The 22,847-nt window shown below is 36.9% G+C and overlaps 1 protein-coding gene across 5 annotated transcripts in view; it reads right to left on the bottom strand.

The window, feature by feature from the left end:
* The window catches only part of EPHA3 (EPH receptor A3), a 367,456-nt gene extending 344,934 nt beyond the window's left edge, over positions 1-22,522 (bottom strand). For 2 of the 5 annotated variants that reach the window (XM_054551686.2, XM_054551687.2), the window contains exon 1: positions 4,413-4,526. In XM_054551686.2, the coding sequence (XP_054407661.2) occupies positions 4,413-4,518 (106 nt within the window). In that variant the 5' untranslated portion in view covers positions 4,519-4,526. Of the gene's footprint in view, positions 1-4,412; positions 4,527-15,433; positions 15,542-22,232 lie in introns of those variants that run through there. The other 3 variants (XM_002813414.4, XM_054551689.2, XM_054551690.2) reach the window with 3 other exon arrangements.
* Between the last annotated feature and the right edge of the window lie 325 nt (positions 22,523-22,847).

The raw sequence follows: 22,847 nt of genomic DNA, 5'->3' as shown, positions 1-22,847 counted from the left end.
CAGTTATCTATCAAAGCTGTAAGTTACCCCTTCCCAGATTTCATATTCTAATGATGTGATTGTCAAATATTTTTGGTGTGTAACAGAAAACACATTATTTTGTTAATTTTAGAATATTTTATATTCAAAAAAGTATGTGGAATATATTAACTTTTTTAATGAAAGTGATTTAAATTGGAAATCTTTTTAAGTGTCATGATTCTATTTAAGTTGGTAAATAAATAAGTGGAGTTTTTCTGGGCAAAAATGAATTTGGAAATCACTGTCTTAAGTATAGATGGATATGGTTCTCGGTTTTTCTTTCACATGTTTTACTGCCTCTCATTGCTTTTAAATAGAGATGTATGACTAGAAGGGGCTTATATTCATAAGAAGGGGAAGGCAATCCTTACTTGGACTGTTGATTTGGCTTTCAGATGGGCACTAAGTTACTGAGATCTGGAAAGAAGAAATAGTGGTTTCTGACGTAAATAAGAAGGTGTAGAATGGAGTAAAGGAGTAAAAACAAAGTATAGTGGCAGGCGCGGTGGCTCATGCCTGTAATCCCAGCACTTTGGGAGGCCGAGGCGGGTAGATCACCGGAGGTCAGGAGTTCAAGACCAGCCTGGCCAACATGGCGAAAACTCATCTCTACTAAAAATACAAAAATTAGCCAGCGTGGCGGCACACGCCTGTAATCGCAGCTACTCGGGAGGCTGAGGCAGGAGAATCGCTTGAACCCGGAGGCGGAGCTTGCAGTGAGCCGAGATTGCGCCACAGCAATGCAGCCTGGGAAACAGAGCGAGACTCCGTCTCAAAAACAAACAAAACAAAACAAAGCAAACAAACAAAAAAAGGAACAAAGTATAGAGCAAATTGGCTCAAATTGGTAATAACTACTTATGGAAAGGAGGAAACCTGGATGTCATTTCTGCCACTGATTTCTACTGTTACATTTCCCCGTCTGTTGGATTGTGGGATTAAGATTCCCGGAGTCAACCTCTCTCTTTCCTATCCTCTATCACAATGGAGAGACTCAATCAAAAGTCCACTCCTAGTAAAATTGCTCATTAGTATTGGTAGTGTCACAAATAATTGCCTATTCAAATAATTTACATCGTCTTTTCTTCTTAGTAAAAGGAACAAACTAAGATTTTTTTTTCAAGCTCTCAGTTACTAAAATAAGAGCTTGAAACAAATGTTCCCAGTTAGTGAGGGCAGATTAAAAATGCACAAGTTTCTGGAGTTTTGATTTTTAGAGAATTATTAACGCATAAAGATTTTTAAAGGACATTTCTAAATTCTGACTCATAGTGGCTACTTGTCCACTTAGAAAGACTGAGAGTGAAACTAATATTCACACCTTGAAAGACTTTTAAGTGCCACAAACATGCAGACAGTTCTAAAAGGTTTTTAAAATTAAATGCCACAGTTTTTTACTGAAGCAGATCTTTCCAATTACCTAATAATACACCCATAGGCTTTGTGGTAATGCTATAGTTGCATTTTATGAAACTCAGTTATAAATAATTATTAAACAATCATTTCAAGGTGAACAGTAGGCTTTAATGGCTAAAGAATTTCAAACTCATATAATAATGCACATGTTTTCTTGTAAAACCTTCAGTTATAAGGGACTTTTATAGCCAAGTACAAATAACTATAAAACCACTACAACAAAAATAAGCCCATCCTTTGATTACATCTTGTTTTCACTAGAGTAATGACAGTTTCTTTCTATGCACACCATCACTGTAAATGTCCCAGCCTCATTTCACAAATAATTATCTTTATCATTTTCATCACTTTCTGTTATAATAAGCAGAATAACTTTGCTCTAGGTTACAGGACTACACAGAGCTCTTCAAACTGCTTCTAAGTATATTTAAATGTCACAAATTGAAGAAAATGATACAGAAAGAAATAAATTTTGTTCTCAGTGTTATCATTCTCTGTGTTATCATTCTCTGTGTAGTTCTCTGGTCAAACATAATACAGAATTAAGAAATCGACCTATATTTTCTGATAGGAATTCACCAAAGCTCAGCTTTTCTGTTTTACTGTAAGCACCAGGGTACGACATTGAGAAGTTTAGAGAAGATAGTTTTTTTGATGTACTTATGTATTGCAACATAACTTTTATCTACCATGCTTGTATATTCTTAATTTAATCATTCCTGTGGGCTTCCTGTTTGTATTTATTTTCTTTCTACCCAAGCATAATTTTTTTTTTTTTTCTTTGAGACAGGGTCTCCCTGTGTTGCCAGGCTAGAGTGCAGTGGCACAAACTTGGCTCACTGCAACCTCTGCCTCCTGGATGCAAGCTATTCTCCTGCCTCAGCCTCCCGAGTAACTGGGACTAGAGGCGTGTGCCACCACGCCCAGCTAATTTTTGTACTTTTAGTAGAGACGGGGTTTCACTATGTTGGCCAGGATGGTCTTGATCTCTTGACCTCATGATCCGCACGCCTTGGCCTCCCAAAGTACTGGGATTAAAGGCATGAGCCACCGCACCCAGCCAAAATATTTTAATAGATCTAATTAGTATTTTATTTCACAGATAAAAAATTATAAAAATGTTGTACAATAAACGAAGTCAGCTATTATGCAGCAATTGTGTGCAGATAAAAGTTCCTGTAAACTGTGTTAAATTTAGCAGCATTTTATATCACAGAAATGTTAATTTATGCAATTTTTATCAAATGAACAGCTAAAATTATGATGTAATAATTTATTTTATTTTATTTTTTTTGAGACGGAGTCTCGCTCTGTTGCCCAGGCTGGAGTGCAGTGGCACAATCTCCGCTCACTGCCAGCTCCACCTCACAGGTTCACGCCATTCTCCTGCCTCAGCCTCCCGAGTAGCTGGGACTACAGGCGCCTGCCACCACGCCCGGCTAATTTTGTTTTTGTGTAGAGACGGGGTTTCACCGCGTTAGTCAGGATGGTCTTGATCTCCTTACCTCGTGATCTGCCCGCCTCGGCTTCCCAAAGTGCTGGGATTACAGGTGTGAGCCACCGTGCCAGGCCGATGTAATAATTTTTTAAATGCTGCCATATTAAACATTGTTATGAAAAACCTTCGGTCAGGTGGTATTTTAACAGCCTATTTATGTGATATAAGAAGATTTCTGCCCTTAACTTATTCTTTCTCATTAGCTTTTTCTCCTGGGCAATAATTTTGGATTTATTTCTATAAAGATCTTAGTTATAGAAGAAACTGTAATTAGCTGTCTCGTCTCAATCTTTGCCAACAGTAAGGGGAACTCCTTGGAATCAAAACAGAGTCTCACAGTAAGATGAGTCTGTGTTTTTATAACTAGAGTGACTCAGGAAATAACATAGAACAAAATTCTACTAGAAACTGGGACACTTTAGTAAATGTCAATCCTATGCTGCTCATAAAGTGTTAAAATTTCCTTTTCTTTTCTTTTAATCAGAGAAATATAAAGTTCATACTGATATCAAAACTATTATGGAACAAACAGGTATCAAGATACCAGTAGAAAATGTGTTCTTATAATAAAATAATCCTTTCACATAAATGAGTTGTGATGCTCTACTGCCAGTAAATTTTTAGTACACTAACAGCCTGACTTAAATAACAGCTCTTTGTTTCTCTCCATTGTTAACTGATATTATGAATCATTCAGACAAGTAAAATGTGTCTCCCAAAATGTAAGTTTCTAAAACCAGGACATTATTATGTAAACAGCATTTTATTTTTCACAGTTTTGCTTTTTAAAGTGTTGCAGAAGTAATAGAATGACTTGTTTACATCCAATTCAGAGAGACCTTTTTGAAAGATTAAAAAGTGAAAAATGAAAACATATTACTCAATTATGAAATACAAATAGTCATTAAGGGAAATAGCAGTTTAAACTACAGCATATGCATTTTTCCTTCACCCCATAAAATCAGTCTATCTTGGTATTTAAAAAATCATATTATCATAAAATGTAGAATATCGACATCCAGATAGTACAGGCTATCTGTTCAGCCAGAGTTTGACCGTTGGCTATGAAAATAGAATAGAAGAAGAAAATTGGCCTATAGAATAACTCTAATATAGTATTTCCTTTAGAAATAAAATTGTTCGGGGAGGAGCCAAGATGGCCGAATAGGAACAGCTCCGGTCTACAGCTCCCAGCGCGAGCGACGCAGAAGACGGGTGATTTCTGCATTTCCATCTGAGGTACCGTGTTCATCTCACTAGGGAGTGCCAGACAGTGGGCGCAGGTCAGTGGGTGAGCGCACCGTGCGCCAGCCGAAGCAGGGGCGAGGCATTGCCTCACTCGGGAAGCGCAAGGGGTCAGAGAGTTCCCCTTCCAGGGGTGACAGAGGGCACCTGGAAAATCGGGCCACTCCCACCCGAATACTGTGCTTTTCCCACGGGCTTAGGAAACGGTGCCCCAGGAGAGTATAGTCCGCACCTGGCTCAGAGGGTCCTACGCCCACGGAGTCTCGCTGATCGCTAGCACAGCAGTCTGAGATCAAACAGCAAGTCGGCAGCGAGGCTGAGGGAGGGGCGCCCGCCATTGCCCAGGCTCGCTTAGGTAAACAAAGCAGCCTGGAAGCTTGAACTGGGTGGAGCCCACCACAGCTCAAGGAGGCCTGCCTGCCTCTGTAGGCTCCACCTCTGGGGGCAGGGCACAGACAAACAAAAAGACAGCAGTAACCTCTGCAGACTTAAATGTCCCTGTCTGACGCTGTGAGGAGAGCAGTGGTTCTCCCAGCACGCAGCTGGAGATCTGAGAACGGGCTGACTGCCTCCTCAAGTGGGTCCCTGACCCCTGACCCCCGAGCAGCCTAACTGGGAGGCACCCCCCAGCAGGGGCAGACTGACACCTCACATGGCCGGCCAGGTACTCCAACAGACCTGCAGCTGAGGGTCCTGTCTGTTAGAAGGAAAACTAACAGAAAGGACATCCACACCAAAAACCCATCTGTACGTCACCATCATCAAAGACCAAAAGTAGATAAAACCACAAAGATGGGGAAAAAACAGAGCAGAAAAACTGGAAACTCTAAAAACCAGAGTACCTCTCCTCCTCCAAAGGAACGCAGTTCCTCACCAGCAACGGAACAAAGCTGGACGGAGAATGACTTTGACGAGCTGAGAGAAGAAGGCTTCAGACGATCAAATTACTCTGAGCTACGGGAGGATATTCAAACCAAAGGCAAAGAAGTTGAAAACTTTGAAAAAAATTTAGAAGAATGTATAACTAGAATAACCAATATAGAGAAGTGCTTAAAGGAGCTGATGGAGCTGAAAACCAAGGCTCGAGAACTACGTGAAGAATGCAGAAGCCTCAGGAGCCAATGCGATCAAATGGAAGAAAGGGTATCAGCCCTGGAAGATGAAATGAATGAAATGAAGCGAGAAGGGAAGTTTAGAGAAAAAAGAATAAAAAGAAACGAGCAAAGCCTCCAAGAAATGTGGGACTATGTGAAAAGACCAAATCTACGTCTGATTGGTGTACCTGAAAGTGACGGGGAGAATGGAAACAAGTTGGAAAACACTCTGCAGGATATTATCCAGGAGAACTTCCCCAATCTAGCAAGGCAGGCCAACATTCAGATTCAGGAAATACAGAGAACGCCACAAAGATACTCCTCGAGAAGAGCAACTCCAAGACACATAATTGTCAGATTCACCAAAGTTGAAATGAAGGAAAAAATGTTAAGGGCAGCCAGAGAGAAAGGTCGGGTTACCATCAAAGGGAAGCCCATCAGACTAACAGCGGATCTCTTGGCAGAAACCCTACAAGCCAGAAGAGAGTGGGGGCCAATATTCAACCTTCTTAAAGAAAAGAATTTTCAACCCAGAATTTCATATCCTGCCAAACTAAGCTTCATAAGTGAAGGAGAAATAAAATACTTTACAGACAAGCAAATGCTGAGAGATTTTGTCACCACCAGGCCTGCCCTAAAAGAGCTCCTGAAGGAAGCGCTAAACATGGAAAGGCACAACCGGTACCAGCCACTGCAAAATCATACCGAAATGTAAAGAACATCGAGACTAGGAAGAGACTGCATCAACTAACGAGCAAAATATCCAGCTAACATCATAATGACAGGATCAAATTCACATATAACAATATTAACTTTAAATGTAAATGGACTAAATGCTCCAATTAAAAGACACAGACTGGCAAACTGGATAAAGACTCAAGACCCATCAGTGTGCTGTATTCAGGAAACCCATCTCACGTGCAGAGACACACATAGGCTCAAAATAAAAGGATGGAGGAAGATCTACCAAGCAAATGGAAAACAAAAAAAGGCAGGGGTTGCAATCCTAGTCTCTGATAAAACAGACTTTAAACCAACAAAGATCAAAAGAGACAAAGAAGGCCATTACATAATGGTAAAGGGATTAATTCAACAAGAAGAGCTAACTATCCTAAATATATATGCAGCCAATACAGGAGCACCCAGATTCATAAAGCAAGTCCTGAGTGACCTACAAAGAGACTTAGACTCCCACACATTAATAATGGGAGACTTTAACACCCCACTATCAACATTAGACAGATCAACGAGACAGAAAGTCAACAAGGATACCCAGGAATTGAACTCAGCTCTGCACCAAGCGGACCTAATAGACATCTACAGAACTCTCCACCCCAAATCAACAGAATATACATTTTTTTCAGCACCACACCACACCTATTCCAAAATTGACCATATACATGGAAGTAAAGCTCTCCTCAATAAATGTAAAAGAACAGAAATTGTAACAAACTGTCTCTCAGATCACAGTGCAATCAAGCTAGAACTCAGGATTAAGAATCTCACTCAAAACCGCTCAACTACATGGAAACTGAACAACCTGCTCCTGAATGACTACTGGGTACATAACGAAATGAAGGCAGAAATAAAGATGTTCTTTGAAACCAACCAGAACCAACACACAACATACCAGAATCTCTGGGATGCATTCAAAGCAGTGTGTAGAGGGAAATTTATAGCACTAAATGCCCACAAGAGAAAGCAGGAAAGATCCAAAATTGACACCCTAACATCACAATTAAAAGAACTAGAAGAGCAAGAGCAAACACATTCAAAAGCTAGCAGAAGGCAAGAAATAACTAAAATCAGAGCAGAACTGAAGGAAATAGAGACACAAAAAACCCTTCAAAAAATAAATGAATCCAGGAGCTGGTTTTTTGAAAGGATCAACAAAATTGATAGACTGCTAGCAAGATTAATAAAGAAAAAAAGAGAGAAGAATCAAATAGATGCAATAAAAAATGATAAAGGGGATATCACCACCGATCCCACAGAAATACAAACTACCATCAGAGAATATTACAAACACCTCTATGCAAATAAACTAGAAAATCTGGAAGAAATGGATAAATTCCTCAACACATACACCCTCCCAAGACTAAACCAGGAAGAAGTCGAATCTCTGAATAGACCAATAACAGGAGCTGAAATTGTGGCAATAATCAATAGCTTACCAACCAAAAGAAGTCCAGGACCAGATGGGTTCACAGCTGAATTCTACCAGAGGTACAAGGAGGAGCTAGTACCATTCCTTCTGAAACTATTCCAATCAATAGAAAAAGAGGGAATCCTCCCTAACTCATTTTATGAGGCCAGCATCATCCTGATACCAAAGCCTGGCAGAGACACAACCAAAAAAGAGAATTTTAGACCAATATCCTTGATGAACATTGATGCAAAAATCCTCAATAAAATACTGGCAAACAGAATCCAGCAGCACATCAAAAAGCTTATCCACCATGATCAAGTGGGCTTCATCCCTGGGATGCAAGGCTGGTTCAATATACGCAAATCAATAAATGTAATCCAGCATATAAACAGAACAAAAGACAAAAACCACATGATTATCTCAATAGATGCAGAAAAGGCCTTTGACAAAATTCAACAACCCTTCATGCTAAAAACTCTCAATAAATTAGGTATTGATGGGACGTATCTCAAAATAATAAGAGCTATGTATGACAAACCCACAGCCAATATCATACTGAATGGGCAAAAACTGGAAGCATTCCCTTTGAAAACTGGCACAAGACAGGGATGCCCTCTCTCACCACTTCTATTCAACATAGTGTTGGAAGTTCTGGCCAGGGCAATTAGGCAGGAGAAGGAAATCAAGGGTATTCAATTAGGAAAAGAGGAAGTCAAATTGTCCCTGTTTGCAGATGACATGATAGTATATCTAGAAAACCCCATTGTCTCAGCCCAAAATCTCCTTAAGCTGATAAGCAACTTCAGCAAAGTCTCAGGATACAAAATCAATGTGCAAAAATCACAAGCATTCTTATACATCAATAACAGACAAACAGAGAGCCAAATCATGAGTGAACTCCCATTCACAATTGCTTCAAAGAGAATAAAATACCTAGGAATCCAACTTACAAGGGATGTGAAAGACCTCTTCAAGGAGAACTACAAACCACTGCTCAAGGAAATAAAAGAGAATACAAACAAATGGAAGAACATTCCATGCTCATGGGTAGGAAGAATCAATATCATGAAAATGGCCATCCTTCCCAAGGTAATTTACAGATTCAACGCCATCCCCATCAAGCTACCAATGACTTTCTTCACAGAATTGGAAAAAACTACTCTAAAGTTCATATGGAACCAAAAAAGAGCCCGCATCGCCAAGTCAATCCTAAGCCAAAAGAACAAAGCTGGAGGCATCACACTACCTGACTTCAAACTATACTACAAGGCTACAGTAACTAAAACAGCATGGTACTGGTACCAAAACAGAGATATAGATCAATGGAACAGAACAGAGCCGTCAGAAATAATGCCACATATCTACAAGTATCTGATCTTTGACAAACCTGACAAAAACAAGAAATGGGGAAAGGATTCCCTATTTAATAAATGGTGCTGGGAAAACTGGCTAGCCATATGTAGAAAGCTGAAACTGGATCCCTTCCTTACACCTTATACAAAAATCAATTCAAGATGGATTAAAGACTTAAATGTTAGACCTAAAACCATAAAAACCCTAGAAGAAAACCTAGGCATTACCATTCAGGATATAGGCATGGGCAAGGACTTCATGTCTAAAACACCAAAAGCAATGGCAACAAAAGCCAAAATTGACAAATGGGATCTAATTAAACTCAAGAGCTTCTGCACAGCAAAAGAAACTACCATCAGAGTGAACAGGCAACCTACAAAATGGGAGAAAATTTTTGCAAGCTACTCATCTGACAAAGGGCTAATATCCAGAATCTACAATGAACTCCAACAAATTTACAAGAAAAAAACAAACAACCCCATCAAAAAGTGGGCGAAGGACATGAACAGACACTTCTCAAAAGAAGACATTTATGCAGCCAAAAAACACATGAAAAAATGCTCACCATCACTGGCCATCAGAGAAATGCAAATCAAAACCACAATGAGATACCATCTCACACCAGTTAGAATGGCAATCATTAAAAAGTCAGGAAACAACAGGTGCTGGAGAGGATGTGGAGAAATAGGAACACTTTGACACTGTTGGTGGGACTGTAAACTAGTTCAACCCTTGTGGAAGTCAGTGTGGCGATTCCTCAGGGATCTAGAACTACAAATTCCATTCGACCCAGCCATCCCATTACTGGGTATATACCCAAAGGACTATAAATCATGCTGCTATAAAGACACATGCACACGTATGTTTATTGCGGCATTATTCACAATAGCAAAGACTTGGAACCAACCCAAATGTCCAACAATGATAGACTGGATTAAGAAAATGTGGCACATATACACCATGGAATACTATGCAGCCATAAAAAATGATGAGTTCACGTCCTTTGTAGGGACATGGATGAAATTGGAAATCATCATTCTCAGTAAACTATCGCAAGAACAAAAAACCAAACACCGCATATTCTCACTCATAGGTGGGAATTGAACAATGAGAACACATGGACACAGGAAGGGGAACATCACACTCTGGGGACTGTTGTGGGGTGGGGGGAGGGGGGAGGGATAGCACTGGGAGATATACCTAATGCGAGATGACGAGTTGGTGGGTGCAGCGCACCAGCATGGCACATGTATACATATGTAACTTACCTGCACATTGGGCACATGTACCATAAAACCTAAAGTATAATAATAATAATAATAATAATAAAAGAAAAAAAAAAAAAAAGAAATAAAATTGTTCCTAGAAGTCTGTTGGATATAAGATTCAAAATTCTAGCATAGGAAACAAAGAATGTAGTGACGAAACAAAAGTAAGTTTAAATTTAAAAACATCCTCTGGATATTTTGGCATCCCCAAACACACATGTGCACATACATACACACATATTTCTTTTGAAAGAACCCCACTGTAGAAGAAATTGGTTTCCTTATTAAACAAGTTTCCGGAAAACTAAAATCAGAATAAAGCTTTGACTTCATCATATTCTGCAGAATATCTGGATTGTCTAAAATCTCAGGTGTATCATTTATTTTGATCATGACAATACAAATTTGACTGACATCTACAAACATGGTCACACACACATGAACAAACTCTTCAAGATTTGTTTTTGGGTCTTTATAATGGTCCACAAAGGATCAAATATGGTACCACATTCTTAGCAGTTTATTTCAAAACACTAGTCTTTTCCTTTGCATCTTAGGAGCATGGTGTGAATGGAAAGCATCAAACTCTGCACTGGAATAGTCAGAAAACTTTTAATTTATTGATGAAAGAGATGGCAGAATGCAAATAAAGACCAATGAGATATTTTTGGGTAGTGTAGTCATAACAGGAATAGCACCTACAGAAGTTTTTATATGGCGATGGTTCTATTTTGATATTCAGTCACATGTGTTTCGAATACATTCACATGCACTCACATGTAATGTAAAGAATTTACATTAGTTTAGGTATGTACTTAATAAGAAGAACTATTTCTGAATATTTAGTTATTTTGGACATGCTTAAAAGTGTGTCTTTGTTATATATTCATTTAAATTATTTTTAAAGTTACATGCAGTTAAAAATAAATCTGGGTTAAAATTATCCCCACCACATGAATTTAAGCAAATCATCTAATCTCCTAGTCCTTGTTTTTATGAATTTATTATTATCTTTTACCTTAAAAAAATTCTCCCTGTCTCTCAGGGACTCTGTTCTGGGACTTAAATTTCACCCTCCACTAAAGATTCATATCGTATTTTTCATAATTTTCATGTCCATGTTATAACAATTTTTATATAAGTATTTATTTTAGATTCATTTATCCCATTGAATTTGACATCTTCAAGAGCACAGAGCATTCCAGTCCCTGGCGTATATTTTTTTCAAACTCCAGTGGGTAACTAATCTTCAGATAAGCACTGTTTGGTAAATAAACAAACAATAAATTATTATAATATAAAAGATGAGTTATTATTAAGTAATAGGCAATTAGTTAAATATCAACCCTTTTCTTGACTCATTGTAATGATTCTTAAAGTTGTGCCTTTGTCGTTACATTTAGAGTTCCAAAATTTTCACTAATAGGGTTAGGGTAGTAAACCTCCTACAAACCTGGCAAACATAAAACAAAACATGCTTAGTTAATTTCCAAAGGATCACCTTTGGAAAGAAAAATTTAAAGGAATATTACGAATTTTATATCTTTTTAGTTTTCTTCCTCTCATTTTATATTTCTTGTGGGAATATTAAAACATTTAGTATGATTTGGAACATCACTTTGAAAGATAAGAAAAATTTTCCTTATGCAATGTACAAATGTCAAAGAAAATCACTTGTATCTGAAAATATAGAAAAAAGCCATTGTTAAGCAGAGATTAACTAGTTTAGTCAGATGAAATACATATAATTACACGTGGAAATTTCTTTTTCAGAGAACAAGGACAATCAAATCATAATTTAGATCAGAAGTGTCAAGAACACTATAATAAAATCAATAAGTTTAACTTTTTGAGTTATCTAATGTAAATGAGTATTAATTTATCTATAGTAAACCAGATAGTAAAAGTAAACCAAGAGAAAAATATTATGTCCTTTTATATTGCATCTTTGAAAATATTTCCAATATTTGGCAGTTACTGGATTTGGTGGTGTTTATAGATTTCATAAAAGAGTAACAACAATCTGACTTAATTCTAGTTCTAGTTTTCTATGATGCTGTCAGTTCTTTTATTCTGTAAAAAAGCAAAATCTACCATGATCAGCTGTGACTTATTCAAGGGGGAAAAAAAATCTCAATTTGTATATAACTCTAGCCTTTTTGCCACCTTTGAATATTATAGATGATTAGAGGACAATTGGGGAAAATGAACAAGATTAGATAGTGACAAATAAATCAATGGTTGTTTTTGTTTTTTTCACACCACCTGTTTGTAATTCAAAAAAAAAATTATGCCATAGTGAGGTCAAAAGGTATATATTTATTCATAAGATTTTGCTTACAGTTTGGGAATAGCTCAGTTTTGTAAGAGGACAATACTGTTGGTGATATAACACACCACACAGTGCTGCAAATAGACTTTTCCTGTGAGTGGTGTTTTGCTTACCCAGAGGATTAGTTAGATAATCCACATGGAAGACACTGCAAATTAGCTTCCCAGACTTTCCCTCAGTGTGAAGACTGCCATCAGATGCAATGAAAGAATATATCCCTTTAAAAGCCATACAGTTTTATTAATTGCTAAATTGGGTTTGAAAATCAGGACATAAATATATGTTAACTACTAACAAGCCACTCTGTGTTTCCCTTAGTCAATCTGAGGTAGATAGGAAATGTTACAATTTCCTGTTGATTGGAAATCAATCAACTTTATCGTAGGCAAAAAATAAAATTTTAAGGCCTTACATGAGGCAATTTACACTTACTGGACCTGTAGAGCTTATTCATCTATTTTTCTTAACTACTAATTGAAAAAACCTACATTAACTTTCTCAAAATGAATGTATTAAAATTCAAGAAGAAACAGTTTTGATATTGACCAACTAAACTTCTCAGTAATAACATTAACCCACAATTCTCTATTTGCTTAAGTCCCTTTTGAGGCCCTGCTATGTAATCAGTCAAGATGTTTGTCTTAAAAGGGAAGACAGCTCAGTTTGGAGCCTTTAAAGTCAGTTTACATTTGTCTTGATTTGGGAGAGCTCTGAAGACCCAAATATAAATATAAAAAAATCAAATAATAGGAAAATGAGTAACAAATATGAATATAAAAAAATCAAATAATAGGAAAATGAGTAATTGACATGAATTCTCTGGAAGTAAGGGGGAAAAAGTTTGTTGCTAATTCTTCACTTTTGTTCATGGAAAATGTGCCAATAGCTTGAAAGATTGGCTAGCTCTTTAGTTAGCCAACACATTAGTTTTTTTTTTTGTTGTTTTTTTTTAATGTTACAGTGAAGAAAGCAAGATACTAAAAGCTGCTTTCTGTATGGAAGCCTGATGTCATCAATATGCTATTTGTGCTCTTTGCCGGGTTAACAGAATTTATTGCAGCAATTAATGCAAAACATATGTGCTGAAATACCCACATGAAAAATATAATTGCCCCCAACTTAATTTGCTGCCTTTCAAAAGCCTGTTTTAGCTACCTTTTCTCAACGGTTGGAGTTAAATAGAATACAAGTGTTTTTATGAAAGACGAGCTAAATCACGAAAATGTATTTTCTCATCTTAAGTAATTTAAAAATTATATTTTAAATGGGGGGAAATTTCCACAGAGACTAAAGTCTACTTTTTGGACCATGTTCTATTCTCTCCTATCCAATTGTCAATTCACACTTCATTTTTATTACACATAACCCTAAATAATCACACTCTGGTTATATTGACAATTTCCTCACTATCTGTATGTACGGAATTCCTGACAAAATCTTCTTTCCAGGGTGAGGAAAGGAGTGTTTGAGTGTCAGGAAAGGAACACAGAGGTAAGAACGCGTGAAGAACAGTCATCACAGATATTTTCATCTACTCTTCTGTCCACATCAAATTCCTTTAACTGAGTTTCTTAGTGGGTCCCCCACACATGCAGATAATCATAACTTATGAGTGTAACCACTTTACAGTTCCAAAGTATCCTCATTTATATGGTTTTCTTCAATTTTTCACTACAAATTTCTGAATGTTTCTAAATTATCCTTGAAAAGTCAGAAGACAAATTAGTACAGTCACCGGGATTAAGGTTGAGAAGCTAGTGCTTTTCCTGACAATGATGCCTCCCTAGTTCATAGGCATTTGTGTCTAGGAGAAAACATATGAGGTTAAAATCAAAAGACAAAGACGAGAGAGGGCTTCGCTTAGTTACTGCTTTATTGTGATCCATTTTCTCAGTTTCCTCAGTTGTAACAATGGGAAACGTCATGTTACCTATTTTAGGGCTGCTTTAACGATTAAATGAGGTTCGGTAAGTCATGAATGATAATGTAAGGGAAAAATCTATTTGCCAGCAGAACACTGAGCAATTATTTTCTCAGTGTTGAACACGGCACTGAGGATATATTAGTCTTGAAGTCTACAGGATTTAACAAAACCATCTTTTATGAAAAACACTGAAGTTCTAACACAGTCACAGAGACATCAGGATCATCCAACCACCAAGCTATCTCGATAGCACAGCTCCCAAAAACCCTCTCTGGCCCATTCCATGTTTACTCCCAATATTGGAAGAGGAAAAATCCTGTTTTAATAAAACGGTGTCAGTCAAATACGGGCTTTGGGAGAACACAGACAACTTTTGAATATGCACAGGGGAAAAGTTTACTGACATCCCCTCAGCAATTACTAGGGGCCTAACAGGTGGCACTAGCAGGTAGTTTTAAAGAAAATTTGTCTAAAAAAAAAAAAAAAAAAAAAAAAAAAAAGAGATTCTTCATTTTAGTCTAGCGACACCAAAAGAGTTGAATGTCCAAAAGGTGAAGAAATAGTAAAGGGATAGGGTTAGAAATCAGCAAGCTGGACAACAGGGCGTATGAGGCAATTCCTGTGAGTCTCAACCAAGCGCACCCAGTAAGAGATGCTTTCTCAATCCTGCAGCGAACCTTGCAGAATATCTCCTTCCCCCGGCTGTCGCCTGGTGAACCCATGAAAATGGATGGAAAAGAGACGCGCCACTTCCAGACATCAAACTGAAAAGCCTAGCTGACAGCAATGTGAAAGGCAGCAGGGCGATCGTAGATCCTGAATTAAAGTCTGTTCCTCAAGTCAGGACCTGCCAGGCCCGTCCAAGGCGCACGGACTCTCTGGCGTCTTACTGACGCCCAGGTAAGGAGGGTCCAGGTGGCAAGGAGTACGCCGTGCTCTCCCAGTGCCAGCAGATCCGCGGCAGCAGGCAGAGGGCGCACGTTTGCCAGTCTCCGCCTGGCGCTCGTGTTCGCTTAACTTTGCACCTTCGCTCTCCGCTAGCTACAGCCTACAGCGCAGAGTCTACACCGTCCGCCCGGAGGCAGAAACCCGGAGCAAAAGAGCATCAGACTGCTCTCGCCCACCCACCCTACCTCGGGACGGAGGCCGTGGCACCCTGGTCGCGCTCCGGGAACGGACTTGGGCAGCCAGGCGCGGAGAGACTCGTGCACAAAGAACCCACTGGCCTCCAGAGGGCTGAGACTGCGTTACGCGCACCCGGAGATGCTTTTTTTATGATCTCATCTTTAATTTGATGCAGAGTGAGCAAGCAGTGAACTGTTGAGAGACACCGTTGTTTTCCCTTTGCACCAATGAGCCTGGACCTAGCGGAGAATAGTTTGTGGTTAAGACACCCTGATGGTGGGTGTGGTGGCAGCAAGGAGCACTTGCTCATCTCCCTGTTGCCACATTACTGTCGCTACCCGTACGGCTCTGCTTTGTGCTAAAATTTCGCATGACACACTTGTAATTTAATGAAGATTGCATTATCAAATGTGGAAAGTGTAAGTCGAAGAAAAAGAAACGTAGTTATCCCCTCCTGTGGCCACTCCTGTCCATGGCGAGGAATATTCACAACAGTTTGTACAGTGCTGCCACTTGCTTTCCTCCTCCTTCCTCACCTATTATTCTCTCACCATGTTGGTTTGGATTATGTGGATTTCCACCCTTTGCTTTGACTGGAACAGCGGGACATGATTTAGAAAATGAAGGGTTGGGGGATGTCCACACTCAGGGCTTCCAGTTTAATAACATCACTCGAAGTTTGAGGCTTTATTTGCTGAACTGGTTTTGATTCCATCCACCCCTCCACATGCATTCGTCCACACATTCAAAGGGGGAAGCATTTTAGCATTTTTTGGCTGACACTCTTAAAACTTTCCTGGATAAAACATTTTCTTCTGGGAAAAAATCAAAAGTTTGTAAACTTGGGAGGAGAAACAAAGAAATGCAGCCCCCGCCCCCCCACCTCAACCCCATTTTAAGTGTGCGGGGTTTTTAGGGATTTAATAAAAATTGATTAGCCAGACGTTTTACGTGATAAATGTCTTTCTTTTAAGCAAATGATTTATATATTAACACTGGCTTTAAAACCTTTGCTTTTCTCTACTTCTCCAGTTTTCTAATCAACTTTTTTTTTATTTTCTTTTCACTTGCAAAAACTTTTTTCTTTGTAATCGACCACCCTCCCCTCTTTTTTTGTTGTTGTTGGTTTTTTTTTTTTTTTTTTTTTTTTTGTATAAAGGAAGCTGGTAGGAGGCAAACTAAAACTTGCTGACTTTCAGACTTTTCCTGGAGAAAACCTCCTGCCAGGTTCCAAGAACTACCTGATACCAAGCAGCTGGGAACAGACTTAATGAAATCAAGCAAATGTCGCACATGTATCCACACCCTGAACACATTGAGGGATGTCTTCCTAGGTGAATTGATTTGTGACTTGGAAGACTTTGCATTTTATAAATGTCACAATATTGCTTTTACTAATATTTCTAAAGTTGTTACAGAAGAGTTAGCTAAGGTTTCCACATTTTTGAGAAGTAAATTTCTAATCCTGGTTTTCTGTATACCTGGATGAATAATATAATGAATGTTTCACACTACTGGTCAACCCTTTATTTAAAAAATCTGTGGAAAGCTACTTGTGTACTTGGTAAAAGCCCTTTATTGACCTTCCCTGATGATAAAATCCAGATCTCTGAAAACAGAACCCAAAAGGAGACACCTGCATCTGTTCTTCTAAATCTTCTCTCAAACACGAATTAAAGGAACAAGGTATATTAAATATTTTAAAGAAAAAATGTACAGGCTAAAAAAATAAATAAAGTTGAGGATCTTGACAGAAAATAACTTGTAAAACTTAATGTTCTTCCAAGAAATACACGTTTCCCCTTATATCTAGTATTTATGCCAAACCGAATCATTGAAAGAATGATTCAAATAAAAAGTAGCCCAGATCACAGATTTTTTAAAGTAAATGTCTATAAAACCTTATCGAGTTTGATTATTTGAGGAAAGTTTTATTAATATTTTCCTGAAGATCTTATGACTTGGAAAATGTAACTTTCAAGAACATTTTTTTTCATTTGGGTTGAAATTAGTGAATCAAATATATTGTGGAAATATATTTTGCCTTTAAAAATCCTTTGCAAAAGTAACTATTTGATATTTAAAAATTGCATATATTTTATTTCAGAAGAAAATTTAAATTTCTGAAAGGATTTTAACATTAGAAAGAAAGTTATTGTGGTAAAGTATTAAAAATGGTTGGACCCTTAAGGAACACACCAAAGTTTGAATGTTAAATGTAGGCAATACATAAAGAATGTTACTAAATCATTTATTTAATAATAAACTTCTTAAGAGCAATGTGAGATTACTAAGTTGTTAATATGACCAAGGAGCCAACCATAATTAAATTGAAGAAATGAAAAACTTTACCGAAAACTTCCTAAACCTACTAAAAAATGTTAAAAATAACTATCTAAGATCTGATTCTGTACAATATTTTGTTTTAAATTTTTATATTAACGTGTTTTTCATTATAGCTCCCAATTTCTAGTGTCTCATGGAAAGACAACTTTATATAAAATACAACCATGATCTAACACGTGGCAATGGTGTTTTATTGGCAATGGTGTAGTTCCCCTTTTATAGGTCCAGTCACTTCTGAGTTAGAAGTATATCCAACTAACTTTTAACCTTAAAATAGGCAAAAAAAAAAAAAAAAACCCTATCAACTACAGTAACAATAATTTAAAAATATAAAATTAGAAATATTGATAGTTACGAAACTGTTTTGTATTGATAAATCTATTGTTATTACTAGAAGATATAATATCTAAAAGAGTTTGTAATTGCTCATTTATGACAAGGACTGGAATAGTGTGATTATGAAACATAAAAATAAAGAGATTGAGGTATCCGAGTGAACATTTTCACCACTCAAATTACTATTATAAATACTACTCTTCACAAAGATATAGATTCAGAATGAATTAATTTCATGATAGATTTTGAGAGGTTACAAAAAGTTTCTTTACGGGACATTCAAAATATTATCATAGCAATTCAGATTGTCAGTAAAAGCTTAAACAAATTTGCTGATAATCCTGTTAATGACCTAGGTCAAGTGTTAACTATTGTGGGTTATAAAATAGTGAAATTAAGGTTTCTCCTACCTTGAGGCAAATAGCACAGTTAACCATGGAGGCGGGGGGGCGGGGGGATGTAGGGGTGAGCTATTAGGAGAGCTATTAAATTACAAAAATGTATAATGCATTCAATTATTTAGTCTAGCATGATGAAGTGCTATTAAAAGCAAATGTAAACCCTCTTCCAAACCAAAAAAACTTATAAAGATGATATGATAGCTTAGTTTTCTATTAATGTTTTAATCACAGTGTGTTCTTATTTGAGGAAAAGTGTTTATATATGAAAAGTGATGCTAATTTATAGTAATTTTTAAAAATGAAAAAAATTGATTATTTATTTTCTCCAACATTTGCCTAATACTCAGAGGGAAGCTTATAATGTTCATATACAAGTTTTACTTTTAAGTTTTAAACAATCGCATAGTTTCCTCTAGTATTTAGAATATTTATATTTAGGGAAATGCATTTCATAGAAATAGTGTCTTAGCTACTAAAAAAAAGTCTTTAAAAAAGGTAGTATATAAATAAGAAAATTTAGTTTTATTCAGTTTTATTTTGGATACTCTATTTTCAATATAAAGAGCTTTCTAGGTAAATGTTAATCCAATTGATGAACTCTTTTGGATAGAAAAAATGATTTAGTGTATTATGTACTGATGAATTAATAGTGCATTGTACCCCAGACTGCCATAAATGTATAAAAGTGTTTAAAGAAAGTACTTTTACCAATTCTGAAACGGTTGAAGTAACCAATAATTTTATTTTATATCCAGTTTTAACTTTGTTCCAACGTTATTTCTGTTTACCATTAATCATCCCTCTGGTATGCAAACTAGGAGTAAGTATATGAACTTTTAAAATAATACATAGTGTAGCAATCATATTTTGCCATGAAAAACAGCTGATTTCCCATTAAAAGTCTTTTCTTAAGCCACATAAACAGAGAGACCTGATAAGAATTTAATAAAGTTTTTATAAAGTTCTGTTTAAGTATACAGGCCAATTGCTGAGTCAAGTGATCACTGGAATTATGAATATCTGTTATCGTTGATGAGTCCCTAATATCACCTGTAGTCATTTTCTTGAAAGCATATAAGAGAGATATTCGTAAACACATTAATAGAAGGAAAATTCAGATTAAACATTTTCTAAGTTATTTTTCTTATCAGGGACCCATGGCATTTCAATATTGATAGTTAATGATTAAATCTCAAATTTAAAAACACATCACACAACTGCAAATGTCCTAGCAATTAAGTCAATGGCCTGGTTTTGTTCTCTTTGGTTCTCAAATGCCTAACTTCATAACAGATTGAAGAATATATTCTAGTAAATATGTTCCAGTAAATTTCTCGTAAATTTTTTACAGTGTTGAAATATTTCAGTCGTAATATTTTAAATACAGTCTAGTATTTCATATTTCAAAATTAAAAATTATATCAGAAAACTACATTAATACCATTTTTAAATCACCACTCCTCTCATATATACATTTTCAAAAGAATTGCTTTCTATTTAAATTACGTTGTTAGAAAAATTGCACAGAAATCTTGGCACATACTTGGCATTTTCACTTTTCATGTTATTCAACTCAACTGAGAGCCAAGCTATGGATTAATATTTAAAATCTCACTCAAGTATTACCTAAGTTAAATCATCTTAAATTTGTTTTAAAGCTTCCCTTCACAATCACAGGAAGGAAAAGAGACACTACCCATAGGACACAATCTGGGAAGAATAATCCCATGAACGATGGATAAACTTTTATCCAAGCAAATTAAATGCAATTATGTCAGCTTTCTGAATACATTTACCTTTCTATATCCGTATTGTTAATGTGTACCTGTCTGTATAATTAGGTACATTATATCCCCAAACATACATGAGGTGAGGCTTAAAAGCAATTTGCATTTGATTAACTCTGTTTCATTAAATTAATACTGATTAATTTTATATAAGTGTGAAATAGTTTGGTGTCTTTTTTTTTTCTCTTGCAGTTTACCTAAAGGTTGTTTTCCACAAAAATACTAACAGCTACATTCTTGTGCATAATTAATTCAGTAATATCCATATCTACATAGTTCATAAACATTCTATCTGGAAAATATAACTTATCATGACAATGTGGGAATTTTAATACTATTTTTCTAGTTATTGTCAATATTTTAATACCTGTGAAGAACAAAAATTTTTAAAACATTAATTTTAATTTATTGATATGTTACCTATTATACATGTTACCCGTTATACAAATGAATACTCTTACCTTTCATTCAGGAAGAATGATTGACTCTTACTTTCAAATAAACATGTTAATTTGGTTTGTAAAATAAAAAGTCATTTGTGGGTAAGATAATTTTCTTGATCCTTATATTTTAGAATTTTCATTTTCTTATTTAGAAAAAAGATTCAGAACATTTAATGAAATCTGCCAAATTGATAAAGGCAGTCAGTAAGGAAGGAGATAAATTACTGCTCTATTAGCAGTGAAAGTAGGTCACCGAGTATCAGGCAGTTTTTACATTTAATAAAAAACTTTCTAAGTATTTTGTTTTTACTCGTGTTTTTAAAATTAAGGTACATATACAACAGTATTGGCTTGACAATATATTTTCTAAGGCGTGATGTATATAACATGATGTTTGCATATCGGTTGCTTGGTATTGTTAACTTGCAAAATAAATTGCTAAATGTTATTGTTATAAGTTCAAAATCACTAAGAGGAAATTAATGTTGTAAGTGTGGCTTTACACTAATCAATTATTTAGAGAAGTTTGTTTTAAGAGTTAGTGACTGTATTCACAAGAATAGATCACAAAAGGAATACAGGAGAAAGAAAATGTATGTATTAAGTACACAATCTTATAGAACACATTGGTGTCCTTAACATTAGGTTTGCACTTTAACCCACTGAAAAGGAATTAATGCTCATTACAAGGGTAATAAATAACACAACATCAAGAAAATGCCATTTGCTGCATATGAACATTCTCTCTTAATCTACTATTCAGTTATTTACTATATCTTCCCAGGAGCTATCCACTATTCATTAAATACATTCTCCTATTTGTATATAAGCCTTTAAACAAAGAGAATCCAACCTAAGCTTATTGTAATTCCTGCAAATATTACTTATGTTAATGTGGCATATGCTGCTCATTGGAACCTGTACCATACAGCAAACCATTGCCTGGCTGGATACACACAACTTCAGTACAGCCCTTGCACCATAAACACGCACCTCCGCTTCGGCAAACTCTGATTTCCCTTTAGTCCATTCATAAATGCCATGATCCCAAGTAGGAACAACCTGTCATTACCTTTAAACATACTAAAGAGTCTAGAGAGGAAGGCTGAATTTTCTTTCAAACTTCTCGGAGTACCACATGGTCATAATTAGAAAATAAAATACTGCCTTGGCTATTTGGCAATTAACATAACTGGGTTGCAACGCTGGAGGATTTTCTTTCTTTCTTTCTTTCTGCTCAAATTGGCAAACGAGGTAATTGCTCGAATTGGTATCAGATTAAAAACACATTTTCAAGGTTTAGACCATCTAAAATTATCTCCTGAAGTGTTTTAGAAGACAGTTGGGAAAAAAAGGCACATCTTTCCTTCACTCTCAGAGCAAACTGCTCTATTCGGAGGCACCTTCCCGACGTGCAAGGCTTCGGTGAGAACGTGCTTTGAAGAGCGTGAGCCCCGCGGGGCAGAGCTCCGCGCGTCGCGGTACCTGGCTTACCTTCATTGGAAGGCTGCGGAATCAGTTCCCCGAAGCAGTTGAGAACAGAGCAGCTGAGAAGGAGGAGGATGGAGAGGTGACAATCCATGTTGCTGGTGCAGAGGGCAGTGAGAGGAGCATATCTCCATGAAGCATGCCACTGATGTGAGGGGGAGCGCTCTGATTGCTGGAGAAGTTACCATGCTCCGCTCGCAGGCTGATGTCAAGTTTGACACTGGAGATAAGGAGGAGTCTGGCCGCCTTTCCGCGAACCCCGCTCGGGGACTTCCCTGGGTCCTAGTGCCGTCTTCAGAGGGCGCTAAAGCAGAGGGGGCTGGCACGCAGCTGGCTCTGCAGCCCAGAGCTGCTCGGGAAGGAGACGTGGTGGGAGTGGGGGCGTCGCCCATGGGACAGGAAACACAGAAGTTGTGATGAGGCCGCGGTGCTGAGAAAAATGCTCCCTCTTTTGTGTTCCATGAAAAGTAGCTATTTTATTGTTTGCTATCCATGCTCTGTTGCTTAATTCGCCGAAGATATCACAACCTTGATAGGAGTGTCATATGGCAATGTGAGTGCAAAAGGAACCGAAATGCGAGAGAAACGTGTGTTATTGAAAGAATAGCAGTCTTTCGTTAA

This window comes from Pongo abelii, chromosome 2 (assembly GCF_028885655.2).
Source record: "Pongo abelii isolate AG06213 chromosome 2, NHGRI_mPonAbe1-v2.0_pri, whole genome shotgun sequence".
In the NCBI taxonomy this organism is placed as follows: Eukaryota; Metazoa; Chordata; class Mammalia; order Primates; family Hominidae; genus Pongo; species Pongo abelii.
The sequence above is the reverse complement of the archived record's forward strand: the minus strand, read 5'-3'. Positions and strand labels throughout refer to the sequence as shown.